At 49.3% G+C, this 20,866-nt stretch overlaps 1 protein-coding gene across 1 annotated transcript in view; it reads left to right on the plus strand.

Moving 5' to 3' along the window:
• VAT1L (vesicle amine transport 1 like) overlaps positions 1–20,866 on the plus strand; it is a 147,467-nt gene that overhangs the window by 76,875 nt on the left and 49,726 nt on the right. The window contains exon 7 of the mRNA XM_047079268.1: positions 2,005–2,199. Coding sequence (XP_046935224.1) covers positions 2,005–2,199 — 195 coding nt within the window. The remainder of the gene's footprint in view (positions 1–2,004; positions 2,200–20,866) is intronic.

Consider the following 20,866-nt stretch of genomic DNA (forward strand, 5'->3'; position numbering starts at 1 on the left):
TAGAAGGTTCTAGAAAGGAATTTTCTTCTATACATTGGAGAAAGGCTTAGAAATTAAAGGCATACTTGGAACCATACAAGAATTTCTCACTCAGATGTCCTAAGTATGTTCTACCTTAAAACCCTTGCAGAACTCAAACTCGCTCTTGGCCAAACATGCCGTTTGCTTTTAGACCATAAAGATGGTTCACGACGGTTAACACCTAGAAAGCACCCTGACTCCAAATCCAGAACTCTCCGCTAAATCAAAAAGATCCCTTCCAACTTAAGATAACAGAAATATTTTATATTTATAGAAATATTTTATATTTATATTTATAGGTCTATATACAGACCTACTCCAGGTCAGACACTGTTGTAAGGACTTTGTATATGTTGACACGTTTACTCCTCACGATGACGCCATGAGGCGCAGTAGGGAAACTTAGCATAGAGAGGTTAAGTGGCTGGCCTCAAGTTGCACAGCTATTAAGTGGCAGAACTGGGATTCAAAGCCAGGCTCTCGAGCCCACTGAACTACAACTGTGCAGAAATCGCAGAGTTAGCAGGCACTCGTTTCGCAAACATTTACCGAGACATTGCAGATGCACCGTGAAACAAGTCATTAATCATTTCTCTGCTTTGTTTTTGCCGCAAGCAGCCCATGGCCAAATAAATGTCTCTCCTAGAGCTGGCCTCTGGGCCCTCAGGGAGTGTACCTTAGTAAAGAATTGTGTGTGTGCATCTTATCCCTGTTTTCAACTTGTCTTTCTCACACGTATGTTCCTAACAATACGATTTTCCCGCTTAAAAAAACATACCAAAATCTTTTGTGAGCTTTTGGGAGCTTTTAGGATCCAGGAAAGGCAGGAGGTAAATAAACACACCAGTAATGTAAACATTAGGAATGTTCCTAAGGACCCATCACAGGCCTCTTGGCCTGTGCATTAAACCATTAACCATTTTGCCTTACAGCCTTCTAGAAACTAGAACTTGGAATTTCTAAATTCTAACCAGCACCAAAGAAGATGCAGTTAAACCAGAACAAAACCGTTGGATAACCATTTCGGCAGTCTGTTCATGGGTTTTTTTTTTTTTTTTTTCTTATTTTCATGTCTGGCCTGGGGGATGAGAGGCTGGAAAAGAGAGAGTCACACTTGTCACTTGGGTGTCCCCCACCTAGGACCTTAGCGGTACTGGCATCTTGGGCTGGACTACTCTTTATCATGAGGGGCTGTCTTGCTCAATGTAGGATGTTCAGCACCATCCCTGGCTTCCACCCACTAGATGCCAGTAGATGCCTCTCCCTTCCAGTCACCACGACAAAAACATCCCCAGACGCGACCAGATTGTCCCATGGGGAGTAACACTTCCCTCAGATGAGAACCACTGGCTTAATCCCATCCCAGTGGCTTCACGGTTCCATCACGCTGTTTCTTCTGCCTGGGTTATGCTCCCTTACTCTCTCTCTGCTGGATTCCTACCCAGCTCTCCAGGCGTGCCCTTATTGCCCCTAGAACGCCACTCCTGTGGCTGGATCATCATCCCACCAAGTCCCCACCACACTCGGCGGCCTTCACTGCCACCCTGCCCCTTCCCCAACCCCGTCACTGCCACCACCGTTCATACACCAAACTCTCCCAGAAAGCTGAGAGGCAGTACCCGGCCCCTGTCCGTGGCTGAGGGGAACGAAGCACACAGAAGAACAGGGGTTCGAGTGGTGCAGCCAGGACCCAACTCCAGCGCGGACCGTCCTAACCCGGGGCCTTCACGTTCCGACGACACGAGGCCTGATGGTTGTTTTCAGAAAGTTGGCTTCTTGCCCCTGCCTAGACCCCCGTGCTCTGCTCCTAAGCGTCACCGTGCACTCACAACACTGGCTGGAGAGCAGCTTTAAAAATGACCCCAACAGGGGCCACCATTTGGCCGCCTGGAACCCGCCACACTGGGGCCCCGTCCGCCGCCCACAAGGCTGTGACCACGACCGGCTCCGGTTCGCTGTAACCGACACCTTCTCTCCTTCCAGTGGTGGCAGGTCGAGAAGGTGAACCCCATCAAGCTCTATGAAGAGAACAAAGTCATCGCGGGATTTTCCCTTTTAAACCTGCTCTTCAAACAGGGCCGTGCGGGCCTCATTCGAGGAGTAGTGGACAAACTCACTGAGCTCTACAACCAGAAGAAGATCAAGCCCGTGGTCGACTCCCTTTGGGCCCTGGAGGAGGTAAGAGTGGTGGGTTTTGTTTCCCCCCCAGCAATTAATCTGTTTTTAGTCCAGGGAGATTTGGGCGGCCGGGATAAAATTAATCTTTCATGCAAAGGTTATTCTCCAGGTTTCTTCGTTTCAAATGACAGTCCTAAAAGTCATTGTCCTACCGTATCATGCTTTAGATGTAAGAAACGCTTTGAATTCCATAGTGGTTCTCAACCCATGTGCCTCAGCCTACTATTTGTACCATGAATCCCTCTCAGGCCATCAAGTTTTAATGGGTGTGGACGATCCACCTGGGTTCTAAGAAGGTATGGATATGGCTGCAACATCATTTACATTATCACCTGGTGGGCATAGGACATCCAGGTTGGGGCAGACCATGGCTCAGAGCTGAAATGTTTTGTGTGCTAAACCCAGATGCTTGGAGACCCTGGGGGACGAGATGCTGTTGGCTGTCACACTGGGCATTGTAATTATTCATGAATCGTCGGATCTGGTATTGGACTGTTTTCGTTAACCGATCTGCCGAAAGTTCTCGTGTGTGAAAGCGTTTCTTAATCATGAAAAAACAAAACAAAACCAAACAAGAATCCCTAATGTAACCTTCACTGCAGCAGGTAGAATGTGCTAGGTGGAGGCCGGGTCTAGGAAATTCTCCAGGATCGGGGAAGTTTTGGACATTTGGGAAGCCAGTCGTGGTAGCTATCTGTGGGGAGAAAATAAAGAAGTAAAGCCTAGATTTCAAGGGGCATCTCACTGAGAAATCTTCCTAGGTCAGGCTGTTGCCTGTGGGAAGCCGTGGAGCCCCTGAGAAAGATCTTAAAGTATGTGGGAATGTGTTTTGTGTTTGTGTGGCTTTTGCATTTTGCATGGGTGAGTGCCTTACAGTACAAGAACTTTTTTGTACTTTTGGGAATCACAGACATCCTTGAAAGAAGCTAACAAACATAATGGTCTGTGGAACAGAGAGTAGGTATTGTCCTGGAAATAAAGCTGGTGCTATTTGCCTAATGAACTAGGTTGGCCAAAATCCAATGGCTTCCCTGAGCACAGAAATTGCCTCCCAAAAAACTTTGTGAGGCTCCATGTGTAATCAAATAGGACTCGTTCTGGATGCTGTATATGCTTCTCTGATCTTGCAGAATCATGAATGGTCTTTAAAAAAACCCAACAACCGGGGCCCTTGGGTGGCTCAGTCGGTTAAGCGTCCGACTTCAGCTCAGGTCATGATCTCACAGTTTGTAGGTTCGAGCCCTGTGTCGGGCTCTGTGCTGACAGCTCAGGGCCTGGACCCTGGTTTGGATTCTGTGTCTCCCTCTCTCTCTGCTCCTCCCCCACTCATGCTCTGTCTCTCTCTCTCTCAAAAATACATGAACATTAGGGGCGCCTGGGTGGCGCAGTCGGTTAAGCGTCCGACTTCAGCCAGGTCACGATCTCGCAGTCCGTGAGTTCGAGCCCCGCGTCGGGCTCTGGGCTGATGGCTCAGAGCCTGGAGCCTGTTTCCGATTCTGTGTCTCCCTCTCTCTCTGCCCCTCCCCCGTTCATGCTCTGTCTCTCTCTGTTCCAAAAATAAATAAACTTTGAAAAAAAAAAATTAAAAAAAAATACATGAACATTAAAAAAAATTAAAAAAAAAACACCCATCACCAAAACCCTTGTGTCTTATGGTGAAAGAAATATATGCTTATTGTAGGAAACTCGTAAATTAAGAACAAAAGCGTAAGGAGAAAATGAACATCAAGTCCACACTCCAGAGGCTGGCTAACACTATGACATTTTGGTTTGCTTCCTTCCAGTCTTTTTTCTTTTGCAGATGGTCACTGTGATTCAGCTGCTTCTTAAATCAGATAATCAGGCATTCCTTCCGCTGTGTCATTTCCAAGATGGTTAGCTTACTGTTATACTCTTCTTGAAAACTTTTTAATTTACCGAGTCAGACATCCGTACGGTATTGGCTGTGGTATCTCAGTGGTGTAGACGGGCTGGACTACATGGGTACCGGTTCTCAGTGGTCAAGGACAGAGAGAAAACTGGAAGTAGTCAAGGTCAGGGCTAAGAGATGATTCGTGAGACCGAGCCCCACATCGGGCTCCACGCTGACAGCATAGAGCCTGCTTGGGATTCTCTCTCTCTCTCTCTCTCTCTCTCTCTCTCTCTCTTTCTCTCTCTCTCTCTGCCCTCCTCCCATTCACCCTCTCTCCCACACTCTCTTTATCTCAAAGTAAAAAAATAAACAACAACAAAAAAGAAACTATCTTGTTCATCTGTTGACTTGTTGAGGCTCTGCCTCCCTTCCACAAGGAAGTAAACCCCAGATGAGGAAGGACCCCATCTGTGCCATTCAGGACCCCAGTGCCTGGCCTGGAGTCAATACTCAATAAACACACATTACGTGAGTGGATTGATGAGTCTGGCAATATACAGAAATATGACTAACTGGGTATTTTCTATGTTCAACAGTAAATATTTGTTGAATGAATAAATGAATGAGTGAACAAGACGTAACTAAAACAAGGTATTATTACTTTAAGACAACTTGGGCTCAATTGACATTTTGGCTGAATTATCCTTTGCTGGGGGTGGGGTTGTCCTGGGCATTGCAGGAAGTTTAGCGGCATCTCTGGTCAGACACCAGCTGTGGCAATAAAAAATATCTCTAGACACCGTCAAATGTCCCCTGAATGGGATAGGGAACAGGGGCGAAACTGGAACTAGGTGAGAAACACTGCTTTAAAAGAAGTCATATTGGTTGAGATAGTTACGAGGAAAACAAAGGAATTACAGGTTCCTCTCGAAAGCTAGTCACCCACAAAGGGGAGACAGACAGCTGCTGCCTGTTTGCCAACAAAAACGTCCACAGCCACTCATCAGTCACACCCACCGACTTTCCGAGGGTTCTTTTTCGACGATATTTGCAGACATCTGTTTAGAGCTGCATTTGGGCAAAACCCAGCTATTTCTCAAGCCCATGCAGCTGTCCTGGGCCAGAGGAGAATAGAGCATGCTTATTACTTGCCAACCGCAGAAGGATGACCATAACGATGTTTCCCCTCCCCTTCGGTAAATGATTTCACAAAATTGCTTTTCAGGCTAGCTGTGTAACTTCATCGATGGAACGGAAAGCCCATAGGGATTAAAAGAAAATTTTCTTGGGCTCTCCGAGCCCTCAGACTAGAAGATTTAATAATTTCAGAAACGATTTAGGGTTTCTTTCTAGCCATCTATCTTTGACTTTATTATAGATTTAATACACGGAGCAGAGAGAGATGTTCCGGCATCAGATTTGCCTCCAGATATTAAACGTGCAGCGGGACATTAAGTTGGAAAAAAGCTCCTCTTTCCAAACAGTTCAGAGGTGGGAAAAGGATGAAAGATATATATACATATATATATATGTATCTGTCAACCAAGAGTAGTGACATTACTGAGGCCTACTGTGTGCTAGTACTCTTTCATGATGTCGAGTCTACAAAAGAGACAGACGTCTCGTTCCCCGACCCTTAAGTTCATGATTTAGTTTCTGAGACAACACTGAGGTGTTTAGTCGTGGGGTCCTGCTTTCAAATGCAACCTGGATTCAAGAGCTAGAGAGAATAATGTTGTTAAGTGAGAACGAATGCTCAGAGGTGGTTCGAGAATGAGGTGGGGCTTGGTTGAGGCTGGAGGGATACGAATTCTTTCCCTGATGTTGGGGTTAAAAAAAAAAACAAGGGATTACGAGCATGAGGGACAGTGACAAAATCTCAGAAGCAGGGGTGAGTATGGGGTCGTTGGGGTTGAGAGGCTGAGCTAAACACGGCAGAGGTGGCTGACTAAGGAGGGGAGGAGATAAGGCTGGTTCGGTTAATGGAATCAAATCCCTGAGGCGGTCACTGCCAAGCAGAGAGGAGCAGTTGACCTTCTCGGTGAGGCGATTCCTCTTAGAGAGCGTGGCCCAAGGAACATGGTACCATCTGACCCTTTCAATTCCCAGAAGCCCTTCCTGGTCCCAGTATGCCACTAATAACATACACCTGGACTATGTCACTGTCGCCTCTGGTTAAAAATGTCTTCTCCTGAGGAGCCTGGGCGGCTCAGTTGGTTGAGCATCTGACTCTCGACTTCAGCTCAGGGCGTGATCCCAGCGTTGTGGGTTTGAGCGCTGAGTGTGGAGCCTGCTTGGGATTCCCTCCCTCCCTTCCTCTCCCTCTCTCTCCCTCTCCCTTTCTCTCTGTCTCTCTCCCTTCTACTCTCCCCCTCCCCTGCTCGTGGGCTTGCTCTTTCTCTCTCTAAAATAAAAAAAAGTAACAAAATAAAATGTCTTTTCCCACCTGCCATCTAATAGCACAGGGAGGACTGTTACGAGCTGAATTATGCATCCACTCAAATTCATGTGTGGAAGCCCTAATCCTCAGTGCTTCAGATGGGATTGTATTTAGAAGCAGGGCCTTTATTTATTTTTTATTTTTTTTAATGTCTATTTTTGAGAGAGAGAGAGAGAGACAAAGGGAGAGAGAGACATGGTGTGAGCAGGGGAAGGGCAGAGAGACAGAGAGGGAGACACAGAATCTGAAGTGGGCCCCAGGCCCTGAGCTGTCGGCACAGAGCCCGACGCGGGGTTCGAACTCACGAAATGTGAGATCATGACCCGAGCCGAAGTTGGACGCTTAACCAACGGAGCCACCCAGGTGCCCCAGAAATAGGGCCTTTAAAGAATCAGGTTAAAATGGGGCCTTGGGGTGGGCCCTAATCCAGTCTGACTGGTGTCTTCTAAGAGGAGGAGATTAGGACATACAGAGAGACACCAGGGATGTGCACACAGAGAAAGCATGTGAGGACACGGTGAGAAGATGGCCGTCTGCAGACACAGGAGAGGGGCTCCGGAAAACAACAAACCCTGCCGACACCCTCATCTGGGACTCCCAGTCTCCACAACTGTGAGAAGAGAAATTTCTCTTGTTTAAGCCCCCCAGCATATGATATTTTGTTATAGCCGCCCTAGCAAATGGATAGAGAGTAGCCTGGAGATCTTGGCGGTCTTAAAATCCTTTACTGAAGACATTGTTTGTAGCATTTTACAACATGATCTACATAAACCTCTATATGTGCACTCTCCAGTATGGTACCACTGGCCACATGTGGCTATTTGAGTGTAAATTAATTAAGTCAAATTAGAGATTCAGTTCCTTAGGGGTATGAGGCACGTTTCATGTGGTCAATAGCCACATGTGGCTCGTGGCTACCATATTAAAAGACGGTGCCTGTCATTGCAGAAATCCTGCTAGAGCTGATCTATGAGATGATGTCATCCTTCTGTTTGAAAAGAGGAGAAAAATTGCCTCCCTAGCAATCTGGCATGATTACCTTTTAGTAAATTATGTTAATTATGCCCTTCCATGTAGATCTCTCTTTGCCTTGACTGTAGTAAAGCTCACCAGCCAAGTGCAGTCACTTATTTATGTGCCCCTTAGTCCTTGTCGTATTTCCCCCACATTTTTCCCTTCACGTTAATAGTCGTGGTTTAATCATATGTGTGTTTTCCATCCTATGCCATCACAAAACCTATACAGAGATAGGTCTGCCTACAAGAATCAATGGAAAAAATAATAATATGATGCTGAGCTTGTTGGGGACACTTATGTGCCCTGGAGCAAGAGACTGGCTCGGTAAGAGACAGATCAATGTTGCGCACCAGCGACAGAGGATGGAATGACCCGGAGACAAGGCTGGGTGGGGAGTGTGACTGTCTGTGTAAAGAAACGGCAGGCTTCAAGTCCAACACCAGGCTGGTAAGTTAAGAGAAGACAAAGCCAGGCATCGGATACAGTTGTCCAGACCCAAGCTAAGGAGGCAGAGGTTCAAGGAGAAACCGTGGAAAGTCGTCCGTGATCACGGCAGATGGCAGCCGGCTGGCGCGGAGCATCTTTAAAGATTTAGACGCTCCTTCTGAGGCACACGGTTGGGGGCAGGGAGGGTATTTTGCAGACATCACCCAAAAGCAGGCAACGTGTGGTGTTTCACGGGCATACTGGTTTGGAGAATGGACTGGGGGGCAGCTGGTCTGGCCAGGAGGTCACTGCGGGTTTTTAGGCGTGGGTCGGTAAGCCCCAGACAAAAGTGGGGGCCGCGGAACAGAGGAGAATAAGCAAGTCGGCGTCACCGGAAAGGACGAAAATTGGAAATAAAAGATAAGCCAGAAGCAAGGGTCAGAGGCGACCAGGGGTCTTGTATCCCGGGAGACCAGGAGTGGGGTGCTGGCAAATACCATTTTACTCAGCCGCGGTAGGCGCTTCCACGAGGAAGTGGGATGAGCTGAGCTGTGAATTTGGCTTAAGGTCACTTGGGGACACACGGCGGAACTTGGGGCTGGGGATGTCCCCGGGCAGTTCCGACCCACAATCACACGGGGATGAGAGACGAGGTGAGCGCCTGTCCCTGTTACTGCTGCTGCTGTTGCTGCCATTTCTAGAGGACTCACTGTGTGCCAGGCATTGTTCTAAATGCTTTGCGTGTATGAGATCATCTGGACTCCCCAACAACCCTAAGGCCCGGCTATTATCGCTGCCCCCCTCCAGGTCACAAAAATGAGGCTTTCGGGAAGTCACGCCTGCCCAGTTCTCCCGCCCATACTGAATTTAACGAAAAGTTGAAGTCCAGGCAAGTCTGACGCTGAGAAGTTGTTGGGGGAAAAACAATGTCAACGAATAAACTCATTGCACAGAAGAATAAGCAAAATGATCACGTTAGCCAACACCCGGCCAAGTAGTTTTCCAAGCGTTTTCCGTTCATTAACTCATTTAATCCCCACAATAACCTCGAGTGGTGGGTACCGTCCCTATCGCTGTGGCCCAAATAAGGAAGCGGACTTGGTGACGAAGGGAGGTGCCCCAGGCCACGTTGCTGCTGTGTGGCCACTTGGGTTCTCGGGTCCGTGCCACGGACGTTAGCTTCTCTACTGCAGAGGGAAGAGGTTAAAGCCAGGGCCCTGGCGTGCCCCAGCCTGCACAACAGCAGGGGAGAGACGAGGCGTCCGCAGACAGGACGCTGGTAAGGAGACCTCCACGGCCATCTGACAGGTCATTAGTATTGGCTGTGCCTCTGACTGACCAGGAAGCACGCAGAGGAAAAGCCTTTGGATTGGGCCCGGGGTCATGGTTGACCTTTCAGAAAGCCCTCTCGGTAGGACGATGAGGGCAGAAGTCTGAATGCAGAGGGTCAGGAAGGGAACGCGTGGGTAAGACAGGCTGACGAACAGCACATGCCTCCCCCTGGGCACTGAGCAGGACGCACCCCCCCGGGCATAGGCAGGAGGAGTCGCTGCAGAGTAGACTCATGGTTGCCTGGGGCTGGGGGACTTAGCGGGGAAAGGGGAAAGGGACCACTAAAGGGTACGGTGCTTCTGTTTGGAGGGATGAAAATGTTCTAAAATTCCTGGTGGTCGTGGTTGCACGAGTCTGTGACTGTACGAAAGGCCATTGCATTATACGTGTTACACGCATCGTAATGCACCATATGCATTATACGCATCGTAATGCACCATACGTGCAAATTGTGTCTTGATAAAGCTGTTACACTGGGGGGGGTGGAGAGAAGGCCCGTGTGTTTTATGTATTTGTTTGTCTATTTTAAAGAGAGAGAGCACGAGCGGGGGAGGAGGTCAGAGGGATGGAGAGAGAGAATCCCAAGCAGGTTCCATACTCAGCACAGAGCCCAATGTGGGGCTCGATCCCACAACCCTGGGATCGTGACCTGAGCTGATACCAAGAGTCGGACGCTCAACCGACGGAGCCACCCAGGCGTCCCAAGAAGTGCTGTGTAAAGTTGGGATCAGGAGACTTGGGAGATGGGAGGAGGGACAGCTTGGGGAGTCCAGATCCCCGGCCTCAGTCCTTAGGATGTCCTAGCTGCATGGCCTTGTAAAACCTTCCATTTAGCCTGGTCCCTTCCCCTAGTTTCCAGATGAGGAAATGGAGGCCCCAGAAGCCACTGCTACTGTTTGCTTTATGCCCCTAACTTTCATTTTCCCTTTGCCGTGTGTCCCCCTTTCTCTCAAGCAGAATCCTAGATTTTTCAGTTCAACGCAATCACCACCAGCCCCCCTGCCCCACACGTGTGCGCACACACACATTCCCAATTTCCACACCCATTCTCCCTCCCTCATCACGTGTGTTTTCCGCAGCTCCACATATCAGCACCATCGTGCCCACAAGCCCTGCCGTGCACCTGCCCTCCACCCTGCTCTGAGCTTCCCAACAGATCAGGAAATCGAGACACAGCTCTGGCTAGCTTATCCATCTCTGGCGGGCTGAATAATAGCCCCTCAAGGTGTCCACATCCTAATCCCTGAAGTCCTCGAATGTGTTACCCTGTAGGGCCAAAGAGACCTTACAGATGTGATCAAGGAATTTGAGGGGAGGAGATTACCCTAGAGTATTTGGGTAGTGTTATAGTCACAAGAGTCCTTGTAAGAGGGAGCCAGGGGAAGCAAAGTCGGACAAGGTGATACGACAAAGGAAGGCGAGGGACAGAGATGATGTGATGTGGTGCTACAAGCCAAGGAAAGCAGGCGTCTGCAGAAGATAGACAGGGCAAGGAAGCAGATTCCCCCGTCCCTCCAAAGCCTCCAGAAGGAACCAGTCCTGCAGACCTTGATTTTCACACAGGGACCCATCTCAGGCTTCCGACCTACAGCACTGTAAGAGAATAAATTTGTACTTTGTGTTAGGCTACTAAGTTTGGGGTGGTTTGCTACAGCAGCGATCGGGAATGAAGACGCCATCTATTCCGCTGAAATACGGAGGCTGGGCTTCGAAAAGGCACCTGCAAATGGGAAGACATGGGTCCACCTCAAGGACAGCCAGGGCGGCAGGAGTGAATGGCCTGACAGTTACATAAGCAGGATGTAAAACCCAAAGGAGGGAGCTGGAGGGGTGACCTAGGCACGTGATCCCGCCTGGGCACAGGCCCAGAAACTGGACAGAGAGGAGCTTGGCACATCGAAGCACAGGAAGAAGGTGCTTCTGGTGGAGCATGAGGGGTGGGGAGGCCAGGAGGCAGACCTTGGGGGGGCGGAGGAAACGGAGCAGGTAGAAACTCCATCCGCCACCCGCCTGTGCCGTCCTGACTCTGGCCAACTGGACCATTGCGACTCTTCGAAAACCTGGGTCTCTTGCCCCCTTGCCTGTATTCGTGCCGTTCTCCGGTTTTTCCACCTGTCGTGCCCTTCCCTCATCCTTGTCCTGTGAAATTCCTGCTCCCCTTTCAAGATTCGGGGATGGTGTTGACTCTTCTGGGAAAGGATCCCCAACATCCCCCAGTCTTGCCATGACCCTCAGCCCTGAGTTAGGAACGCCTCCTCTGGGTTCCCCTGGGCTTGCCTACTTCATCAACGTGTTCGTGGACAGTTGCATACAAAAAATGGAGAAAATAATGGTACCTCCCATCAGTTTCCAGTTGCAGGAATCAAATGACCTGATGCCTGACAGGTAGTAAGTGCTCGCTGGCTATTATTCTTGTGATGCAATGCAAATATATCCCCCACAGAGCTGAGATCTTTGGGGCCAGGGGCTCTCACGCAAGATACCGAGCAAGGAGAACACAGGATGTGCGGCGCAAAAGATTTCCGGGGCCTCGGGGCATGTGTTTCCATCAGCCTGGTGCAGCGTCTACCATCCAGGTTCTAAGCAGACAATTTTGCCTCCACCAGAGACCACGACATGTTGCAGGATTAGGTTTATTCACAGCTCAGCGCCCCTTCTTAGAAGTCTGGGAGCTTGGCTCTGAATTCATTTCTGTTACGTAGAAAATGATCGCTTTTGCCTTCACGCCTATCGTTCGGCTGAAAATACATCACAAGACTGGATTTTCTCGTGAGCCAGGGACAGAGCCAACGCAGACTGCTCTTGGCCTTGTTTTTATTTTATTTTTTTTATTTTTTTATTTTTTCAACGTTTATTTATTTTTGCGACAGAGAGAGACAGAGCATGAACGGGGGAGGGGCAGAGAGAGAGGGAGACACAGAATCGGAAACAGGCTCCAGGCTCCGAGCCATCAGCCCAGAGCCCGACGCAGGGCTCGAACTCACGGACCGCGAGATCGTGACCTGGCTGATGTCGGACGCTTAACCGACTGCGCCACCCAGGCGCCCCGCTCTTGGCCTTGTTTTTAAAAGGCCCAGACAAAATTCTGCTGCTTCCAAGGCTAGAAATGTCTGCTTGCTTCTGTTTGCTTTCCAAGTCGATGAAGCAGTCACTTTATAGGTCTCATTTGCAAGGTGACACCAGAAGACCCGTTTTCAAATGTTTTCCGAGGTATCTGTACCGATGTGTTCATCGCGGATTCTGATCTACTCCCTAGAAGCAGATGAGGGAGCTAACCGTGCCGCAGACCAAGATTGTTTGAGCACTGGAACATACATTTAAGCATTCCCCGCAGAATGCATGAAGAAAGGATGTACTGGCAGACAGACATGCTGTGGAGGTTGCCTCCAATTCCACCTGCTGGATGCATTCTCCTCCCCGGGCAGCCCTTAAAATGGGCTGCCGTAACCGAGAACCACAACCTGAATGGCTTCAGAGATAGAAATGTATTGTCTCACGGTTCTGGAGGCCAGACGTCCCAGATCCAGGTATCAGCAGGTTAGTTCCTTCTGAGGGCTGTGAGGAGAAAGTTTCTCAGTCCCTCAGTTTCTGGGGGTTCACTGCCATCTTTGGTGTCCCTTGGCTTATAGACACACCCCCCCCACACCGTGTCTGCCTTCGTGTTCACCCGGGGTTCTCTCTCTGTGAGTGTCTGTCCCCAAATCTCCCCTGCTTATGAAGACAGCAGTCATTGGAATAAGGCTCACCCCACTCCAGTGCGACCATATCTTAACTGATTTTATCTGCAAAGACCCTATTTCCAAATACGGTCACATTCTGAGGTCCTGGAGGTTAGAATTCAGCATATGAATTTTCTGGGGGAGGATCTGGGGACACAGCTCAATACACAACAAATGGTGAGTCACAGGCACTCAAAATGGGAAAATTTTGTGAACTGGAAAGGGCTGGAGAGACAAATTTTTGCTTAAGGGTTAAAAGAGCGGGCTCTGGAATCGGGCCAAAGCCTCTTTCCAACTGGTTACAGCTGTGAGTCCTTGGGAGAGGCATTTCTAGACTAATGGGGATGATGGCAGTGTCTACTCTATGGGGTTGTGAAAATGTCCCAGACAGTGCAGGACAAGGTTGTGGGGCATGTCCTGGTGCCCCCATAAGAGTCAGTTGTTACTATCTGGGGAGGGATGGGGAGGGTGGGGCCCTGTCTTTCTGACTCTTGTCATTAATCCTCCCAGGGCTGGTTCCCTACCACCCCCCACCCCCACCCTGCCACTGATTTGCCACCATTGTGACGTAAACAGGCTTTACTAGTGCCCTTGCCTTTTGCTTTTTTCTTTTTTTTAATTTTTTTAAAAGTTTATTTATTTTGAAAGAGAAAGAGCGAGCGTGGCGGGGGTGGGGGGGGTGGTCAGAGAGAGAGGATCCCAAGCAGGCTCTGCACTGTCAGCACAGAGCCCCAGGTGGGGCTCGAACTCACGAACCGTGAGATCATGACCTGAGCCCAGGTCAGACGCTTAACCGACCGAGCCACCAGGCGCCCCTTGCCTTTCGCTTTTACTCGCTTCCAGAGGCATCTGTGGGAGCTGCTTTATGCAACAGAAGCTCCGAGTGGCACAAATGATAAACACATGCTGGTGTTTGGACCCACAGATCCGCCGACCATCTAGACTCTGATTACTAAACTGTCGGCTTGTTTTGGTAGGTGCTGCCCAGGAAAGTACTGCGCTCTGGTTAGTCATTTAATCATCTGCGAGTGAGCAGCTGCCTGTGAGCCCTGGCCAAGGGACAGAGTAACGACGGCGGCTCGAGTCTGACGTTTACACTGAGCCAGACGCTGTCCCGGGCGTATTCTGTGCGCACAGGCTCATTTGGACGCACAGCAGTGCTGAGTGCTGTCAGGAACTCTTACTTCCTCATCGCACGGATGACACGGAGTGGGGTCAGTGGCTTGGATGAGGTCGCACAAACACAAGGGGTGAAGCCAAAACTCAGCTCTCAGGCTGACTCTCTCCTTCAGCCGGGCTCATGGCCATAGCCGTGGCCCCTTCAGGAGAGGGTGGTGGTGACTGTGCCCCGGCCCCTTCACCCTGCTTGCCCCGTCTCTCTGATTGGAGGCCTCTTGGTTTGGGCGGAGACGACTGGTTTTCAAGACCTTGGTTCTTCCGCCCCTACCTTCTCTGACTGCAGATGGATGACTCTGAATTGCAAGCCTCAGTTTTCTGAATCTGTAAAATGGGGCTGATAACCCTGGCTCTTCCTGCCCATTTTAGTCTGTTGCGAGGCATGCATAAGCTGTGAACGGCATGCTTTCTAGAAATGCCTCAGGGTTGTACTCAATACCACTTTGGTTTCTTCCTTTCCACCTCTCTCCCTAAATGTGTGTCATTTTCGTGGCTTCCCTGACACATATATATGCGTTATTCTTCAGCAAATTTGCTCAACAAACCCCCAGTGGGTGAGGATGGGGTGATGACGCCGACAGCCACACGATGGTCACCTCAGCCCTCTGTAGGCGGCAGTAGTTATGTCTGAGGTTCAGATAAGAAGGACTGAGGCCGGGAGAGTGGACGCCTCCTCCGGCACAGGACTCTAAGGGCAACACAGATTCCCTGGACTCTAGGGCTGGTCATTGAACTTGCTACTTGCCTTTCCTGCCTCGCCCCCGTGGCCTCAAATTATGAACGAGTTGGGCTAATTTCCCTGCATTCCTGTTGCTTGGCACTTGGACGTACCCCAAACGATCACTTTTACCATCCAAACCGCTGAATGAAAGGCTGTGCTGGGAAGCATAGACAGGACAGTTCAGAGAGTTTGCTGTTTGCACAGCATTTTACTGGCCTTTTTGGCATCAAGCCCCGCAGTAAACCCACAGTGATAGGCGGGACAGGTGACATCACGCCCATCATATAGAATTTCAAAAGGGGGTGCCTGGGTGCCTCAGTCGGTTCCGTGTCTGACTTCAGCTCAGGTCACGACCTCACGGTCCGTGGGCTTGAGCCCTAAGTCAGGCTCTTTGCTGACAGCTCAGAGCCTGGAACCTGCTTCAGATTCAGTGTCTCCCTCTCTCTGCCCCTCCCCCTCTCTCACTCTGTCTCTCACACAAAAAAATAAACAGTAAAAATTTTTTAAAAAAGAGAGGGACTGGGCAATGTAATTTGTACAAGGTAGCAGAAGCAGGAATCCAAGCTAGATTTCTTATCCTGGAGTTCATGCGTGTTTGTGAGTATGTGTGTGTTCGTGTGTATGTGTGTGTTTGTGTGTGTACTTTGCGTATTGTATTGCCTTTTACCCCAGAATAATTTTTTCTTGCAATGAAAAGAAGCATGTAAATCCCGTATAATCACAATGTACAATATTTAGAAAAGAGAAGAAGAGAGACCACCCACATTTGTGCCACCCTCCACAAAACTACTGTTAACTGCTTTAAGGTAGCCCGTTCCTGGCTTTGTTCCTGCATATCTGCTGCCCATCCCCCACACAGCTGTAGTTGTAAGTGCCCCAGGTGTGCTCACCAGCCTGTGTGAGCAAAGTAGGAGTGTGTTATGATCCTTAAGTAGGAAGGTAGGGTTACAACAAAATGGCGGCAGCATTTGCCTTGGCCCATTGGGGGCTGGGCCTTCCACATACGACGTTCAGGGGCCGCACAAACATTCAGTCCGTAACACTTTCTAAGTTCCCCAAAGACACTTAAAGCAATCCTTTTCTTCCTAACTAACACAAGAATTTCAGGTGAAGACGTGTGCCTTCAGGCTACGTAGGGATTCCTTCCTTGACCCACTTTTTACTTAAGAAAATGCTTTTTTCAGGTTCCATGTAGTTTCGTCATCATTTTCTCATTCATTTGTGAGCCATTGGTTAGCCCCAAACTTGCATTTACTGAGCACCTACTACGTGCCAAGCCCAGAGCTAGGTGCTGGAGAGGCAGGAAAGCAGACGTGTAAACCATTAAAACAGTGTGTTGCTCGCTCAAGCACGGGAGAGATCGCAAGAAATACTGCTGGCAAATAGGAGGAATTCAACTCTACCTGAGTGGTCATGTGGTTACGAAAGGCTCGCCTGAGCCACCCCCTACCTGTCAGAGGGCGGGGCTTTATTTGCCCGCCACTTCTGGGCACCTTGTGGAGACAATGGGCTGTTTCGGTGCTCCCAATCTTGAGATAATTTTCTTACAGCTAAAAGAGTTGTTGGCATGGCTTCGTTATCTTTAAGGGAGAAGAGAATTTGAGGCCACATCAAGAAAGAAAAAGCAACAGCTGAGAGAAGGAGATGCCTAACGTTTATTCTCACTGCCCTCTTTTTGCCAAGATTCCAGCTTTATTCTCTGCGTTTTAAAATGTGATGGGGGGGGCAGAGGGGAGGGGGAGGGGCCTTGGTGGCTCAGTCGGTTAAGCGTCTGACGCTTGATTTTGGCTCAGGTCATGATGTCACAGTTTGTGGGTTCAAGCCCCGCGTTAGGCTCTGTGCTGAGGATGGTGTCTGCTTGGGATTCTCTCTCTCTCTCTCTCTCTCTCTCTCTCTCTCTCTCTGTGCTCCTCCCCCGCTCACACACTCTCTCTAAAATTAAATTAAATTTAAAAAATATTGATTGGGCGGTTTCTTCAGATCTTCCCCGGAAAGATACAAAATATGGCATAGTCCCTGCTGCTCCCCCCCTCACCCCACCCCCGGGATCACTTTGCTGTTCAGGTCAAGTTTTACATTGTTTCCACTTGGCTACCAGCTTCCAGCACCCTCTGTCGGGCCATTATGCACAAGTTGACTTTCTTCACTCAGTTTTCTCAGTTGGCAGTCTTCCCCGCATCCGTATTCTCTGTTTGTGTCGTTAGAGGCATTTAGGTTTCTTGTGTTACGGGGTCTTCCCTCCGTGCTTTGCAGATATGACTCACAGTCTGTAGCTGTCATCGCCTGTGTCCGGCTTCCCCTCTGGTGTTAGTGAGCTTGTCCCAGACTTGCCGTGTTGAGAAGCGTGCCTTTTTGAAAACGGTCATTAAAAAGAGTCCAGAGCAGCGGCTGCCGCTTCTGTCACGGACATTCCAAGCATCTGTGTCGGATCTAGGAGGTTTGGGTTTCTATTCGCTGCCTGTTGTTGTTGGACTTTCCCCCTCACTATCCACCTCTGCGGTTTTCGGATGGCCTTGGCACACATCGGGAATTGCTGTCCCCTTCTTCCACCCGACAGGGAGTGTTGAATGAATAGTTCCTCCCAGATGCGCTAAACAGTAAACTTTTTAAAAAGTGCTTTCTTGGGGCCCCTGGGTGGCTCAGTCGGTTAAGCATCCGACTTTGGCTCCGGTCATGATCTTGTGGTTCACGACTTCAAGCCCCACATCAGGCTCTGTGCTGACAGCTCAGAGCATGGAGCCTGCTTCAGATTCTGTCTCCCTCTCTCTCTGCCCCTCCCTCACTCGTGCTCTGTCTCTCTGTCTCTCTCTCAAAAGTAAACATTAAAAAAAAAACCTTAAAAAAAGGTGCTGTATTTACTCTTCTAAAAGCTTATTGATATGTACCGTGTGCTAGGAAATGTTATGAGGAATACAACATCCTACTGTCTCAGTTGCTAGAGTCTGGAAGGAGAGAGGTCTCTGCTGTATAAATGCATCCATCCCAGTATCATGTGGTTCTGTTGGGAGTATAGCATGACCAGGTCTGGGGAAACCAGGCAGGGCTTCAAAGACGAGGTGCGCTTGATCTGGTTCTCAACCCTGGGCCACTTCCTACTTATCACAACAGCAGGGTCATGTGACAGATGTCAGCAGACCCAGAGGATGCCTTAGGCTGGGACGGCCCCACAGCAGAGGCTGGGGTACAGGCTTGTGTGCAAACATTTATGTGAGAAGCGATCTCACCGAGGAAAAGTGAGGGAGAAGGAGGGCATTCAGGAACGGAACAAAGGCTGTTATCAAAGGCAGCTACTGCGCTGGTAAGTGGTTTCCAGTTGCGTTCTTTCCAGAGACCGAGGTGTTCCCATACAGAGCCATTATCAGGAGGAGGGAGAGGAGGGTGAGGGTTGGCGGGCAGAGGAAGTATGCAGGCATGGAAAGTTTCAGAGTCCCAGTGATGGGAGTCCAAATTCGTCTCCTCCTGAGCAGATGACAACTGACTGAATCACTCTGACCCTTTGTCTCCCTAGCTGCCCAAGTCAGATTGGCTGCGAGTGGATTCCATGCATAAATACAGCTAGAGTTAGCTCGTTTCTTGGGCAGGCTCAGGAAATGCATCTCACAACGTCTTCTGAGGACACCAGAGGAGACGTGTTGTCATTGAACGTCCGTCCCCATTAGCGAAGGGGGTGTCACAGGCACCAACTTCTCGGTACTTCTGGGCTCTGCACACATGCCCCCCACTTTCACATCAGGGACGCTTCGGGGTGAGGCACATAGAGCCCGAGGCACTGCATAAACTTGGTCTACACCTGTGTGGTCCCAGCAGCAGTAGGCAGAACGTGAAGGGGACCCAGAAGATAAAAAGTGCTGTGCAAGAGATGCCCGATACAATGAATATTGTGGGATAAGACACAGATTTGTAAAAAGTGGTGCCTGTTGTGAGAGACAACACAGAAAGCCCCCAAATGCAGGTACACACAGTGGTAGGCCGGTAAAAGTTTCAACAACCGGCCTAGGAGAAGAAAGCCCTGATACGTTTCATTTGCCAGTTTCTGTGGTGGAAATACTCCCGTCATGACCAAGAGCAAGTCATTAATACAACATCGCTGAACGCACAGCTGGGAAGAGGCACCCATACATCATCAGCCGTCGCAGCTAGCTTCCCTGGTACGCACACCCGGCCCCAGGTTCCATGGGTTGGTTGACAATACAGTCGCTTGGAGGATGGATTCCATCAGGCACACAGCTCACTCTTGCCTCCTGTGTGAGGAGAACCTACCTACATGCCTGCTTGACCACTTGGTGCCATAGAACTGGGTGAAAACACTCTCAGAACATTCCAGAATGTTTACTGTGAGACTGTATCTTAGAAACATCAATATCAAGGCTTCTGGCCTGCCTCAGGTACATTTCTGCATAATTCTTTAGGCCTCTGTTTAGCTCTGCTTTCTTGGACACTTTCACCACCCCCCCCCCAACCTCCTCCAGCTCATGTCCCTCTAATGTGCTCCCCAGCACCCTGTACCTCCGACACTGAGATATAGTGTCTTTCCATTGTCCATATTCCCCGCCAAACTGCAAGCTTCCTAAAGGCAGGGGCAGATATTGTGTTGAGTTTTAGATTCCCAGCACTTAACTTACTAGCTCAGTGCCTGACACCTCATAAATATTCGTTTTCCTTTTCCTCTCTTCCCCAGGAAGGAATACTGAGCTGTGCCGTGTGCCACGTTTAGCCCAGAGCTGAGCACGTTAGGTCTATGAAGGGCAAAAGCCCAACTGGGTTTCTGAGCATCAGTGATTAGAGAGAGGGCCCCCAATCCCCGTTTACTGCCTGTGTAGGGAGAATGGTAACAAAAGCATAGAGTAGCAATGACAAATTGGAAAACCAGCTCAGACAACAATAGAAAAGCCATCCTAAGGCTCTACATGATTAACTGTCAAGTGAAGGCCCAGATAATAGCAGCTGTCAGAGCTCAGAAGAAGCCAAGAACACTCAGGGAACACGCAGAAGGGTAGGTGGTCATCATCTGGTAGCAATGATCTTTCAGCGGCTTCAAATAAGAGAGAGAGAGGAGAGGGGTGCTGGGTGGCTCAGTCGGTTGAGCGTCCGACTTGGGCTAGGGTTACGAACTCATGGCTTGGGAGTTCGAGCCCCACGTTGGAGTCTGTGCTGACAGCTCAGAGCCTGGAGCCAGCTTCTTCCGATTCTGTGTCTCCCTCTCTCTCTCTTTCTCTGTCTCTCTCTCTTAAAAATAAATAAATGTAAAAAAATTTTTTAGGGGGGCACCTGGGTAGCTCAGTCGGTTGAGCGTCTGACTTCAGCTCAGGTCATGATCTCACAGCTTGTGAGTTCAAGCCCCACGTTGGGCTCTGTGCTGACAGCTCAGAGCCTGGAGCCTGCTTCAGATTCTGTCTCTGTCGCGGTCTTCCTCTCTCTCTGCCCATCCTCTGCTCATGCACTGTCTCTCTCTCTCTCTCTAATATAAATAAACATTAAAAAAATTAAAAAAAATTTTTTTAGGGGCACTTGAACGACTCAGTTGGTTAAGCATCTGACTCTTGGTTTCAGCTCAGGTCATGATCTTGTGGTTTCATGACTTCAAGCCACACATCAGGCTCTGTGCTGGCAGCACAAATTCTGCTTGGGACTTTCTCTCTTTCCCTCTCTGCCCCTCCCCCACTTGCGCTATGTCTGCCTCTCTCAAAATAAACTAAAAAAAAAAAAAGGATGATGCTAATAACAATACTATAATAATGATAAAAATACAAAACACACATCGAGTACTTGCTATGACCTGGATACGGTCTTAAACACTTAAAATGCGCCGTATTTCATTTAATTGTCACAATAACCATAGGAAGTAGTAGTATTATTTATCCCTGTTCCATAAGAAAGAAAATGAGGCACAGAGGAGTTAAGTAACTTGCCCAGGGTCACGTTTTCTCACGCACTCACAACCAATCCAGCTTTGACAGGTAGGCAGACAAAGGCTCAGAGAGATT

Source organism: Lynx rufus, unplaced genomic scaffold (assembly GCF_022079265.1).
Source record: "Lynx rufus isolate CCGP_SWC_20201006 ecotype Redwood Valley unplaced genomic scaffold, mLynRuf1.p SCAF_16, whole genome shotgun sequence".
Classification (NCBI taxonomy): Eukaryota; Metazoa; Chordata; class Mammalia; order Carnivora; family Felidae; genus Lynx; species Lynx rufus.